The 13,920-nt window shown below is 44.9% G+C and overlaps 1 protein-coding gene across 1 annotated transcript in view; it reads left to right on the top strand.

Moving 5' to 3' along the window:
• The window catches only part of mid2 (midline 2), a 100,047-nt gene that overhangs the window by 44,109 nt on the left and 42,018 nt on the right, over positions 1–13,920 (top strand). The window contains exon 3 of the mRNA XM_071917063.2: positions 13,083–13,178. Coding sequence (XP_071773164.1) covers positions 13,083–13,178 — 96 coding nt within the window. The remainder of the gene's footprint in view (positions 1–13,082; positions 13,179–13,920) is intronic.

Here is a 13,920-nt window from a genome sequence, read left to right as displayed (position 1 = left end):
TACATTTGTATGTTCTACATATTAGGTATTTAGCTGATGCTCTTATTCATTGAGACGTACAATGAGTGCAACCAGTAGAATAAGCTTCAGCTCCCACATTACCAAAATTATAAGCAGTCAATAGTGAGGAGGTCAACGGTCAGGGCCATAGTGCCTGAATGATCATATGAGGGAGAAAAGAAATGAAATAAAAGGAGAGAGATAGAGGGGGTGGGGTGTGTAGAGGAGAGCTGATATAATTCAGCTGGGAGGAGATGACGCAAGCTACTTCTTCTTGAAAAGAAGAATTTTCAGCCTCTGATAGAAGATTCTGCGGCTCTGTCTGGAGTGTGAAGGTCACAGTCCACCATATTGTTTCTCGTCTTAAGCAGCATTAGGTCTGCATATGTGGCATTGGCTCTGCTTTAGAGTTTCTGTTTCTCTTTTCTCGCTCTCACTCTCCATTGCTCTCTAAATTCATGGTCTTTGTATGATGCCAGACAGGCATTTGGCAGTGCTCATTCACTTCACCATCAGTATCAAATGTTTTGGAGGATTATAGGATGTAGCTCTGAGTGAAATTAGTCTCAGTTAGTGCTGAAATGATTGATTGGTTGATTAATCGATTGACAGAAAATTAAGCCATTTTAATTTTCCTAATCCATTAATCGTTGATAAATCGTCATTTATCAAATAAAAACACCAAACATTTGCTGGTCACAGCTTCACAAATGCTAAGATTTGCTGCTTTTCTCTGTTTCATATCATTATAAAATGAATGCTTTGGGGTTTTTGTGGCTGCTGGTCAGACTAAGTAAGCGATAAGACATCACTTTTGGCTCTGGTAACTTGTGATGGGCATTTGCCATTATTTATTGATTATTTTGCCATTTTAAACGATTAATCAGTTAATCGATAATGAAAATAATTGTTAGTTGTTAGCAGCCCTATTCTCAATAGACCAATAACAAGCTGAAGTTCACTCCATTTAAATTGTAGTACAGGAGAGGAGAGAGAGAGACAGAGACAGAGAGAGGAGCTGACAGTGTCACATATTGATGCAGAGAGAGAGATTATGATGAAGATGATGACGATAATGATGCCATTCCTAGAAAACCGCTTCTAACTCCACCTGGAATCAGCCGGTTTAAGTAGTTTGCAGCTCTTATTTCTCTTGCAGCCCTCCTTCCACTCAACATTGCATCAGATGGGGGCAAAAAGGGTTTCGAGTCGCACGTATCAGCTCGAGCACGAGGCCCTACATTTCTAATGTTTTGTTTCTAAGTGCACATGAATTTTCCACAAGCGCCCGTGTCCCGTGGTCCATGTGTGGCGAGTGAGTTTATCCGGCGTGTCACTTTGCCAAGAGGGATACGGGGGAACACGGTCGAGGGCTCTCAGCGCCGAGGGGGCCGCGATGAAAACTTCCAAACTGTCATGTCACTTATTCACTGTGTTGTCACACTCAAGCTGCACACAGCGCTGAATCGCTCTATCTCATAGCCAACTGCTCTTTTGTAATCATCCTCAATGGCTTTTGGTTTGCATTTTACGGAGGCGACGTCCAAGGCCAAATTCAATGTCAACCCAAACTAGCACAATGTATTCACAGTATGATATTAGGGCATAGTATAAATTATATTATAACAGCTTTGGAAACAGTTTTGAACTGATATCAGAAACATATTTAGGTCCAGATTTCTCAGAACCATGGAGGTAGCAGCTATGGACGACTAGGGAGGTCATCTCAACTTCTATTTTGGTGCTATATTACATTATATACACAGGTTTTGAACGTTGTTGAAGATTGTCATTTCAACATCTCTTCAGTGTCAAAATGTTTGCTGGGAGAGGTCGGCATCCTTCACGCAGTATAAATATCAACACTATATGCCAGTGTTTATATAACTCTGCGCCCATCAGAGATAATTTAACACTTTAGATCATTTTGAACAGCCGCCCCAGAGCCATATCAGCTCTCCGAGCGGACAAACAACTCTCCAATCAACACTTGTCAGCTCCCAATAAGTGTCACTGAAAAATCATCACTTGGTAATACTGGAAAATTCTCTTACTTACTCTTTATACCACTTTCCTACTCACTCCCTCCTCCCCACATCATCTCTACCTGCCTATCTGCCTTACCCTCTGTTTCTCCCCCCCCTCGCTCCACCTCTCAGTCTCTCTCTCTCTCTCTCTCTCTCTCTCTCTCTCTTTGGGCGGATGCCATGGCACTTAAAGGCTTAAGGAAAGGCTTAGCGAGAACAACACCTAGGTTTGGGCGCAGCATTCCTCCTGGATGATATCAGCTAACCAGGCACCTATGAACGCTGGGCTTCTCCCGCTGTTGTGATAACCTCTCGGCCATATTCTGCACAACGTTGGGCGCGGTCCACCTGCACAATAACAGCACATCTTGGTTATAATTATTAAAGTAACAGTGCTGAATTAAGTATGATCTTTTTCCCCGTGAGCGTAGGGTAGAAAGAGGTCGATATGAGATTGCCTCTGAGATCTCTGGCTCCGGTGAGTGAAAAACCAGAATGAAGCGACTTTTATGCCTGTGCACGCGTCCACATTGTTTACAGATACAAAGCATACAGGGCTTTTCGTACTTCAGCTTGGGATTTTCGCTGCCCTTTTTGGCGTCCAGCTGACCAATCAGGCTGCCTATTTTCTCTTGGCAAACATCTATGGCAGCAGCCACTTGTTTCTGTGTGTCAGCTGCAGTTCTCATTATGTAGTTATATTTATGAGGATGTACGCGGCACGTCTCTGTGACCCCCTGTGGGCGCCGCAGACCTGTCTTTGCAGCCGCTGCATTCTAAACTCGGTTTTCGTTGTTTTTTGGGCTGAATCGCACACATTATGTAGATTGATGTCCCAGTCAAATGAAACAGATTGCTGGTTTCCACTGTGCAGGACTCAGCATTTTGCAGGTTGGTAATATTTGTGTTGCTACTCTGTTTACAGAGCATGCTCCAACTATTATATTGTGCCATTCACACATCTCACTTCTCGTATTGTCATTGTGATATTGTAGTATGATTGCGCGCTTCAGCTATGAGACACTTCATACAGTTTCGCGATGAGAGAAAGTTAAAGAAATTATCTTTCTCTACCTCACAATGCAAGCAAGGATCTTGAACAAAGGGCTGAATGAAAGGGACGTTCGCGTCGGCTTTTTTGGAGGACAAAATCGGGGGGGGAAATTCATTCAAAGCAGCGCTTTGTTGAAAGTGTGTTGGTGTTTGGTGAATATTTTTCATCGCTGAAATGAGTCAGACAGGTTGAGAAACGAACACAGAGCCAAACAACGGCCTCTGGGTTCCTATCAGTCAGAGTGACTCAGACAAGACACTCCGCTCTCAACGTTATTGCATTTTAGGAAATAACACAAAATGAATAACCATGTCATATGAATGTACCGACGAGCCGGCAGCTAGATAATTGTATTACAGCCAATGAAATGTAGCTGCGTGCTGCCTGTCTGTGTGGCTCTCTCTCACTGGTATTTTCTGTCTCATTCTCTACCCTCTCTCTCTCTCTCGCTTTCTCTCGCTCTCTGTACCTCATCTGATTTTATGTGCAGGAGCCAAGTAGCCATTTTGGCCAAATTAATTTGCGAATACAAAACCCATTTGTAAGGGAAACTAATCAGGAGGCGCAGGGGCCGGTGAGGCTGCTGGTGCTGCAGGCTGCCTCTCGGAGCCGGTGCTGTGGGAGGTGCACACAGAGGACAGGGGTTCACTGACGAGCCATGGAAATGCTGCCTAACAAGCTGGGCCGTGTCATTACTGTCTGTCACACGCTGGGTCTATTACTCCGACTCATGCACATTCCGATATGGAAATATTCACAGTAACAGGAATGCTGAAGAAATATCACAGTCGTGTGTTATGTGATATGATCAAAAACAGAAGTGTTCTGCTATATAGGACAAATTTGCTTGACACTGCAACAGTAACAAACCTACTTCTGTCTGGATAGCGCCATGGGAGCGATTGCGTAATCTCCGTCATTCCGTTGCCTGCTTCAAGAGGGCTCTGCATTAATTTTGTTGAGAAATGTTAATTTATGCAGAAAGACTCTCCGGCTAGTTATATGCTACAAAAACAGCAGCGCTGGCACAGCACAGCCATACAAACACTGGCAGCAGGTAGCCTATACAGTATGTCTAGCAGCTACACATTGGCTAACTGTTATGTTTACTCAGTAGACCATATGCTTAACTCGTGATAAAGTGTCTACTGTCTACTGCAAATGTGGCCATGTTCAGTTAGTTCCGAGTCCTTCCCCAGCTGTGGCACCGCAAGACCGTCTGGTAGACTAACCAGAAGTCCAGGCTCAGGGTTTTTCTCCCTCTTGAGTCTTGAATCCAAAGTCGCCTTGCTCTTGTCAGCAGGAAAACAGAAATACCCTAATTCATCACCACACTTAAATGAGGCATTGCAACCCTAAACAGCACAGTTTTGGGCCATTTTTGTAGCTCAGGTTGGCTAGCTTGAAGTTAAGCTTGTGTTTTTCCTTTCTTGTGTTCACCATCACCGTACCCTAGTTCTGTTTCCCACTGTTATCCACCCATAAGTATTGTCAAGCCTCTTGTTTACCATGATTCTGATTTGTCCTTTAATGATATGTGTCAAAGCAAGAGCTATTTTAAAATGCAAATGACGCTAAGACTGATGCAAAGAATTATGCAATGAAAGACCTCAGTTCACACATCCTCTGCCCTCCACTGTTACATTTGAAGGGAGAAACTGTTGAGCATGTAAGTCTTTTAGGAAGACCAAAATACTCTGAAAACACCAGAAATGCTGTGTGACAGATTTATCTTAAAATGAATATTTGTAGAAAAAAAAAAAAATGTGAGACTTGGTTGATCCCCATAGGGAAATTCTCTTTTTGCTTGCCCCCCTCCACAGGGAGGTCAAAGGTCAGGCTCGGTTACGGAGCAGCGTCCTTGGAGCTGGCAGGGATTCAGAGTGTTGCTCAAGGACACTTTAACAGAGCAGATGCTTAGTGACACGGGGGATTATAGCCATCATGTCATCTACAGAGATGTACCTTCACGGTGTCATGAATAATCAATCTCTGAAGCACACAATAACTGCACTCCTTCCACAACTCTTTTGACTTTCCTACCATCAATATTGCACGTAATCGTATGCACACCGTACACCGCCCTCAAATATTGATGCTCTATTCAGAACCTTGCCGCTGCTCCGTCAAAGCCGCGCCGCTCCCTCTATCTCTACCGTGCAGCCAAGCCGAGCCACGGTGACGATAATGTCTTTAGTCAGGAGTCATGGTGGTTGGCCACAGCTAGAGCCTTGTGGACAGGAATATTCCATATCTAGCCCGCAGCTACTAGTACCAACCTAATGATATCATCTACTCTGGATAACGCTGGATGTGGATAACAAGGATTTGTTATGCGCCACACAGCATACAACTCAGATGATGAAACAAGTCCAAAAAGAAAGATACACTGATTCATACCATAGGCTGTGGTGTCAGTGGGATCGGAGTAGTTCATGGATCAGGAGATGGATGAGGAGTCCACACAGATGCCGTGTTCAAGTATTGCAGCAGCCTCATACAGACAGAGCCAGATGGATTGCTGAAACAGAAATATGTACTACATCAGATCTCAATTTAGACTTCAGCATCTCCCGTTCAAAGTCCATATTTATCAAAAATACTGGTCCTTAACAAGCCAGTGATACATGTAAATTCCATTTTCAATCTTGATCCGTTACAAGTGCAGACTCGCTACAGTGCCGCGGCGATGACAGCCAGGTCTAATTAATTGTCAGTTTATTTAAATGTGATCTCAGCTGCCTGGCTCCCTAGTTGATCATCTGCCTTTGAGCTGGACTGTCCCACCACGAATAACCCATAGATACTCCTCCCAGCGCCCCATCCCGCCCCTCACTACAAAGTAAGACTATAGAATCTAAAATATAGAATGAATGTGGCATTTTATATGGGGGTGATAGATTTTAATTTACTCTGTATCCCTTCATCCTAAGGGCCTGGGGTAAAACAGGCTATTATTCAGTTTGGAAGTTGTAATTATGACTCATCGCGCATTCAAGTGCTGTTGGTCACAAATAATAGCAAAGTGGGCTCTACAACAAAAGAAGTATCTGGTGGCTGCAGTTGTATTGTATAAATCAAGTGGCACAGAGCTACTTTGTGCTGCAGAGGAGGAAGAATGAAGAGGAGAAAATAACACTATTTCAATGAATTGATAAGTTCTAGTTCTTGTTTCTTATACAAATAAGTTCTTGTATAATTTAGTTTTGCCATCCATTTGCGCTGCACTTGTAATTACAATATTCCCAAGAGCATTTGAAGGCAGCGTAATAGCTAGAATACCAAACTGCCCATTATGTTGATTCACATTAATGTTGGCAGAACTGGCAGAGTCTGTCAGTCTGGCTATGTAGAGAAGTAAAGTGTCACACCCTTTACTGACTGAACCTGACTTTGGCTGTTGATGACAACAACACCGTGGGAAAAAAGATATGTTGGTCATGCCGAACACCAGGAAAGCCACTCATGTATGTGTTATATACTCCTTTCTCAGTATTAATCCATGAAACTGATCTGCACCGTTCCACCAAGAATTCAGTGTAAGGCTGGATATGAAACAGAAAGATCCTTTAAGCCCATTAACCCATATCTCTGTTTTCCACAAACCCCCACTTTATCTCCGTCTAGGCCGGCCTAATCTACAGCATTAAGTTCACATCTCTTTACGTTCGGATATCACAGCATCCTCAGCCTGTAATCTGATATGAAATTGTCCAATAAAAGCCTCTAGAAGGTCGGGGGATATGGTTTCGCTTTATGCAGCATCCACTTCGGTGCCTGCTCGTGTTTTGAGTGTTTTCTCTTTCTTCTCATTCTTATTCTCCCCCATCCTTTCTTCTTGTTTTTAGCAGTCTTGGGTCAGTCCGTCCCTGACCCAAGCAAATAATTGAGAAGCTAAAAGCACAGACGCGCCCATGGGTTTCCAAGAGACTCTCATACAGAGAAGCAAATGTCAGCTCGTCTCTGGCCTCCTCGCCCATTGTTCGCCAGCCGTGATGCTTCATTATTCCCTTTCAAACCTATGGAGAGATTCCTTGATCCTAATCCTCCCGCGTGGGTGAAAACCGGAATTATTATCGGATTTGTGTCCGTTTAAGATGGCTCTTTCACATAATAAGATGGGGGGGGAAAACGCTGTTGGGATTCGTAAGCCGAGTCCTAGGAGAGGTGAGAGTAAGGCGGTAGACTTTGTCCTTCCTTACCCTTCCCCGCTTCCTTCTGCTGTTTTTCTGTTTCGGAGCAACTTTGTTGAAATTCCCCTCCAGAAGCCTTAAGTGAAAGCGAGCATCTCACAGCTTTACTGCCTTGATTTTTTTTTTTCCCCAGGACCCCCGCTGTTTGGAGATCCTTTGAACGTTCACGCAGGCGTCGCTTAGCGCTCGGAGGTCACGCGGGTTCATTTGGAGTTCAAACGTTTGCGGAGATTGCTTTTTACTCCGTGGCACCGAATTCAGTCGCACTCGGTGGGTATGACAGCGAAGACTTTACGTTCACCGTTAAATGTGTGACATCGCATTTCATATTTCGCCTCGTTGAACTGTTGGTAAAGCAAAGTGGGACGGGCGCTCTTGCCTCGAATGACCCGGCCCGATGCACCAAGCCAGAAATGTACAAATGGGCTGCTGTGGGGAGTGGGGTCTAAACGGAAAGTCGTAACATTTTCGCTGATTTTAAGCGTCCCTGCTGCTCTCATTAATTGGGCCCCAGCCAGCGGGTTACGAGACAACCGTGACTCCCCATTTGTTATACCCCCGCTACAATGCGACGGTCTCAGGAGCTCTGCCCTATGGAATATTACCCTCAGACAAAAACCCTATTTCCCAGAAGGCTCGTGTTACTGACACGTCCTGGCTCTGAAAAGCCCCTTGTTAACAGCAGCTGTAAAGTGAGCTCGTTCGGCCCAAATTCTATTGCTCCATTCTCCAGTTTAATCTCTCTCTCTCTTTCATTTCTCTCTCTCTCTCTCTGTCTCTGTCTCTTTGTTTCTCTCGTGCATGGAGGAGGATCCCAATGTAATTAAAGGAAAAAGGACTTTGAAGTCAGCTACTTAGCCGCAGGACATTATGTTTTATTTCTGTTGTTTTGGTGCTTGTATTGTTTTTGTTGTTGTTGTTGTCTTGTCGTAATGACCCAGAGATTCAGCCACCGGACAGTGTCATCTTATTAGGCAGCAGCTGCAGTGCCGCATAAAAGCCTTTTTTTTTTTTCTTTTTCTTTTTCCAAGCCAAACACTTCTTAATATTTAGAAGTCAAGTCTTTTCCTCTCTGATGTGTGGGATTTCTTAACACTTTTGTTCTCTTCTCTGACTGGCGCTCACTGTTTCCAAAGCTTATGCTCTTGAACTTGAGTTGGACCTGAGATGCAATTCCTTTTAATGGTCCCGTAGCAAAGTAACAATAAACTCAACCCATGCCTCGGGTTGGGGTGTAACACATTACACAGTAATCTGATTTCAGAAATTGCTAACTGCTAATCCGTCACAGTTACGGACAGAAGCACAGCAGTCAGACCCAAGAAACTTTTGAAGAAATAGTTGATGACAAATCTATTTTTCCCCATCTTCCAATTCATTTATCATTCGATTGCACGTTCCATAGATTTTGAAAAGAAAGCTGAAAATAAACCAAACATAGTCCGTTTCGGGTATTTGATTCACCGTTTAAAGCGGTGAATCGATCATTTGTAAAGGATTTGATTTTGAAAGTAACTTTTCTGACCCAATCCCCGCAGCGGCTGCTGTAATGTCAATGAGGATCTGCCCTTGTTTTTTGTTCCTCAAAGAGAAGCGTGATCGTCTTTAGAGGAACGAGACCCGGGAGCTCCTCAACACTATGAAGTCACACGAGGGGGGGTGCTGATCTAACCCAAGGTGATGGGCTGTCAGTAGCTGCGGTCGTGGCTGTGCCGAGATGGACAGAATAAGGACTGAAGGAGAGCGAGATAGAGTGAGAGAGAGAGAGGAGACACTTTGAGAAAGAAAGGGAGAGAGTGACAGAAAGAGAGATAACAAGGGAAAAGAGAACGACAGAAGAGAATGAGAAATAAATTAGCGGTCAGGCCGGACTTGAGCCAAGCTGCCCCTCTCCATCTCTCTCTCTCTCTCTCTCTCTCTCTCTCTCTCTCTCTCTCTCTCTCTCTCTCCCTCTCTCTCTCATGGCATGGCACATCCAATGCTGAACGAGTGAATGAATGCTATTGCCTTATGCTAATGCCCCCTCATGCGCCCTCATGCAACTGCGATGCAATTCACTTCTGCCGAGCCATTTTTCCTGCCCTCCCTCCATTTCTAACTGATATTTCTCCCACTCTCTCCTCTCTCCATTCAGCTCACTCTCCCTCCATCTCGTTCCCCCCCCCGTCTTTCTCTCTGCCATTGTCCCTTTTCTGTTTACCTCCTTCAATTCCCACTCGGCGCGTGCAAACATTTTGACGCTGAATAGATGTTGATGCGCCAACGGTGAAAACCCGTGTGAATATAGCACCAAAATGAAAGTTGATAGAAATTGAGACCTAAATATCTTTCTGATATGATATCCAAAGCTGTTTTGACAGATATTTGCTATGCCATCATATCATATTATGAAAATGTTGCTCTCGTTTGCGTTGACGCTGAACTTGGCCACCTCCTGCGCGCCGCCATCCATCAAATGCTACCTCCTCTCATCCACCGCCCCCCTTTTTCTCTTCCCGTTCCTCCCTTCATCCCGGTTTGTCTCCCTCCCTCTCTTTTCCACTCCCTCCCTCCCTCTCCATCCCTCTCTCTCTCTGTCTCTGAGTGGCTCTGCCCGTCTTTTGATGTCTGTTGTGTGTTTTAATGAGTTTGTTGTAGACGGTCGCTCTGCCTCCTCTTCTCTCTGCCACTCGTCCTGCCTGCCGGGCCGCAGCCACAGGAGCGCCACACACACGTCAGGCTGAACCCCGTCTACTTATGTGCAGGGACACACACACACACACACACACACACACAGAAAAAGATGCCCTTCCACACGCATGCATGCTCACTTCTTATGCCTTCACACACACGCAGAACACAGGACTTAGTGCCTGTACACACTGACCTAACAGCAAATGCACCTACACACACACACGCACATTTGCATGCACACCAAGGATTTGTGCCTGTACACGTTCATCTACACTGGGTTGCAAATGCATGCATGCACACACACACACACACACACACACACGGGCACACAGGACACAGGAGTTTGTTTCACTGCGGCCTCATGGGAGGCAGCTGTGTTCTGATGTATTAATCATCTCTGTCTCCAGCTTGCTAATTAATGACCCATCTGTCCCCTCTCACTGATGTTCCACTTCAAACTCCATTACACACACACACACACACACGGCGGCCACGCAAAACAACCGAATGCTGAAGTGAGTCTGATGCAACTCTAGCTGCTGTAGTTTTAGGAAGACAGATATAGTTTTAATTCTCTTTGGTTTGCGCTGCAGGACAGCGGGAGCCCACACACACACACTCATCTGCCTGAAGGCGGGATCAGACCCCCCCCACCCCCCCTTCACATATAAGACACTTTTTCAGGCAGGGGCCACAGATCCTAAACAGCCCACCCTCTCCATTTGCATTGCCTTTATAGGTGCTCGACCGTGTGCGATCAGACCAGTAAGGCTTGTCCGTCTGTGTGTGTGTGTGTGTGTGAGTGTGTGTGTGTGTGTGTGTGTGTGTGTGTTTGTATGCTCATATATGTGGGTGTGTGTGTGTGTGTGTGTGTGTATTCGTAGGCTTATCAGGTGAGCCCGGGCAGAGTGTCAGACGCGGTAATGGAGGCTTCAAAGACAAGCGCTGCGGTGAGTTCCCCCGGCTTTTAACCCCCCATCCCCCACCTTCCCCTTCCTCTACCCCCCCCCCCCTTACCCCACCCTGTCCCTTGTGGTGGGACACACTGAGAGACAGACAGGTAGAGGCATGGATGGTTAAGGTGGGGATGGAGGAGGGGGTGCAGACAGATAAGCAGGTAGATAAGTGAGCAAGTGGGTGCAAAGTCAAACTGACAGCAACAGGGAGACAGAGGGGATGGGGCAGAACAAGAGGAATCACCGCAAAGTGCGACGGGACAGACGGAGTTCCTGTCAGACAGTCAGAGTCGTGGCCAGGTGCTCGTCCAGCCCGTCTCCCTTTCACTTGCATGAGCAGAGCCGCTTCAAACTCCCGCCCCTTGTCTGCTGCTTTGTTCCGCCGCTCTCTCTCTCCTTTGCAGCTGTGGTCGTTGTTGCTGTTGTTGTTTTGATGCTTGTCGTCGCCGCTGCCGCCGTCGCTGATTTGCTTCCTTTGAACGGCAGCGTTATTCATGGCTCGTTTTCATTTTCATCTCGTCGTGGCTGCACACGTGCGTTTCATGTGTGCGTGTGTGTGTGTGTGTGTGTGTGTGTTTGTGTCTTTTGCTTTGCCTCCGAGAACGCGGCCGCCGTTTTGAGGGGCCAGTAATTGAGAGTTTGATCATTGCAATCGTCATTGGAGGTTTCATTTTTCAGAGATCATACGGTTGTTTGCATGGCTTGGAAGTGAAGTGTGATTAGATCAGGGGGTTAAATCGCCATCTGATACACAGTATGGAAGCAATAATAACTGCTACTTCTGCATTTGCAGTTTGCTAAAATGCATGAAATGACATTTGTGGGATTGGCTTTTAAATATGTTGTCTTGTCAGTACCAATAAATAGCAAATTTTGTTCGGTATGTTGATATCCTGGCATTGAGGAGTCAGGCTGGGACTGATAGATACTACAAGAACAACGGTAGTCTCAATTTCAACCGTAGCTGTAATTGTAGATGCTCAGGGTCAAAATTCATACTATTTTTCTGTCTTCCAGCACAGACAATTTGCCTTGGAAGGAAAGTGGCTGTGTAAAAAAAATAGCGTTAGCCAATCACTGCTATTATCAGCTTTTCTTTCCTTTTGGATCAGTGGTGAATTCGTATCCGTCATTGCACAATGTCGTTCACTATTTCAACATGCTTTCATGTCAAAACAAATAAAAATGTCTGGCCTGTCCTTCCATGACCACTGTGGTAGCCATTGTAGAATCTCCACATCCTTCATCTATGCTGTGTTAGTTTTTCCATTGCCACTGCAAACTATTCTTTCTCATATGTTGTGAACTGAACCCCATATACTGAACTTAACTAACTCAAATGACTGATTGCTAGACCAGCAGCAGCAGCAAACAGCTGCATACAGTAAACAGTAGGACTTCTATAATGGATTTGATTCCTGCATTTATTTCATGTGTTAGGAATATCATGATCAGAAGAACAACAGTAGAGAACATTAGTGTAGAGCAACAGAAGACAAAGCAGTAACACAATGTTCTTTATTTATTTATTTATTGAGTTTGATACAGAGCATCATTACATGTATCATTACTGTGCTGCACTTGACCCTAAACCACCTATGTAAACTAATAAAAAGGGCCTTGGTTAGAAAAACAAGCAAAACAAGCCTACATCAGAGTAATCCCCCTTTAATGTTTAATTTGTTTGTTCTTATTCCTTTGAAATTGGAGATGTGTGTGTGTGTTTCCTTGTGTTGTAGGTAGTGCAGATTCCTCACACTCACACTCATTCTGCTTTTTCAGCATAACTGTATATTTATGAATGAAACAATATGCCTGTCCTAGGGATGCACCTGTACTGTTAATGATATTGGATACTGGACTAATACCAGGGTAATGATATAGAGAATTTACTAAAAAAAAGCTTATACTAAGATCATCATGTAACATGCCAGAAATTAAAGCAAAGACACTGGCAAATTTTTCTAACTTTTCACACCTACTGTAGGATGACAGATTTCTCTAATGGAGAATGATTTCTATCTCAGTTCAGCATTGGTCACTACCCAAATTTGAATCAGCGCTGGAAAAAGTGGTATTGGTGCATCCCTAACCTGTCCTTGCACTCTCTGCAGCTCGGCCTATGTATGCTAACGCTCACTCTTTCCTCCTCTCTCTCCCTCCTCTTCCTTCTTAATAGCAAACCCTGGAGAACAACCTGACCAACCTGGTGAAGAGGAACAGCGAGCTGGAGAACCAAATGGCCAAGCTCATCCAGATCTGCCAACAGGTCGAGGTATGACACTTCTATATGTATGTATGTGTGAGTGTCTTGCCCCCTTCCACAGGGAGGTCAAAGGTCAGGCTGGTTGGGATGCAGTGTCTTACTCATGGACACTTCAGCAGAGCAGATATTTGCATGAGGCTTGAAGGACAGTCTGTGTGTGTGTGTGTGTGTGTGTGTGTGTGTTTGTGTGTGCATACTTACCATTCCATAAAACCGATGTACAGCCTCATCCGTCGCTCTCAATGTGTCAAGCTTCGAAAACAATCGCATAAGAAGCCACGGTTTCAATTTACAGTTCTTGGCCCATGAATAACTCATAGAAAGACTTAAGAAGTAAGAGAGATTCTTAAGACCTGAGGCCTAAGCCTGCCTCAATTCTCTCTCTCTCTCTCTCTCTCTCTCTCTCTCTCTCTTTCTCTCTCACTCTCTCCCTTTCTCTCTCTCTCTGTCTCTCTCTCTCTCCAGAGACTAGAACAGCCATTAACACTCAGGTCTGGCCCTGTTATTGATTGTATACAGCTCAGTTCCTTTGCCGTTGGCTGCTGCTCTCCCTTCATTTGCCTCTCATTCTGGAACACTTTTGATTGAGGAAGTGCAGTGTTACAAATTGGACCTGTCTTTCTTTTTCTTTCTTTCTTTCTTTCTTTCTTTCTTTTCTTTCTTTCTTTCTTAATCTCTCCCCCTCCCTCCCTCTTGACAGTAGTGGTTGCGCTAGCAATAAAATCAGCGCTCCCTTGATTCAATCCCCTTC

This window comes from Centroberyx gerrardi, chromosome 16, assembly GCF_048128805.1.
Source record: "Centroberyx gerrardi isolate f3 chromosome 16, fCenGer3.hap1.cur.20231027, whole genome shotgun sequence".
Taxonomy (NCBI): Eukaryota; Metazoa; Chordata; class Actinopteri; order Beryciformes; family Berycidae; genus Centroberyx; species Centroberyx gerrardi.
The sequence above is the reverse complement of the archived record's forward strand: the minus strand, read 5'-3'. Positions and strand labels throughout refer to the sequence as shown.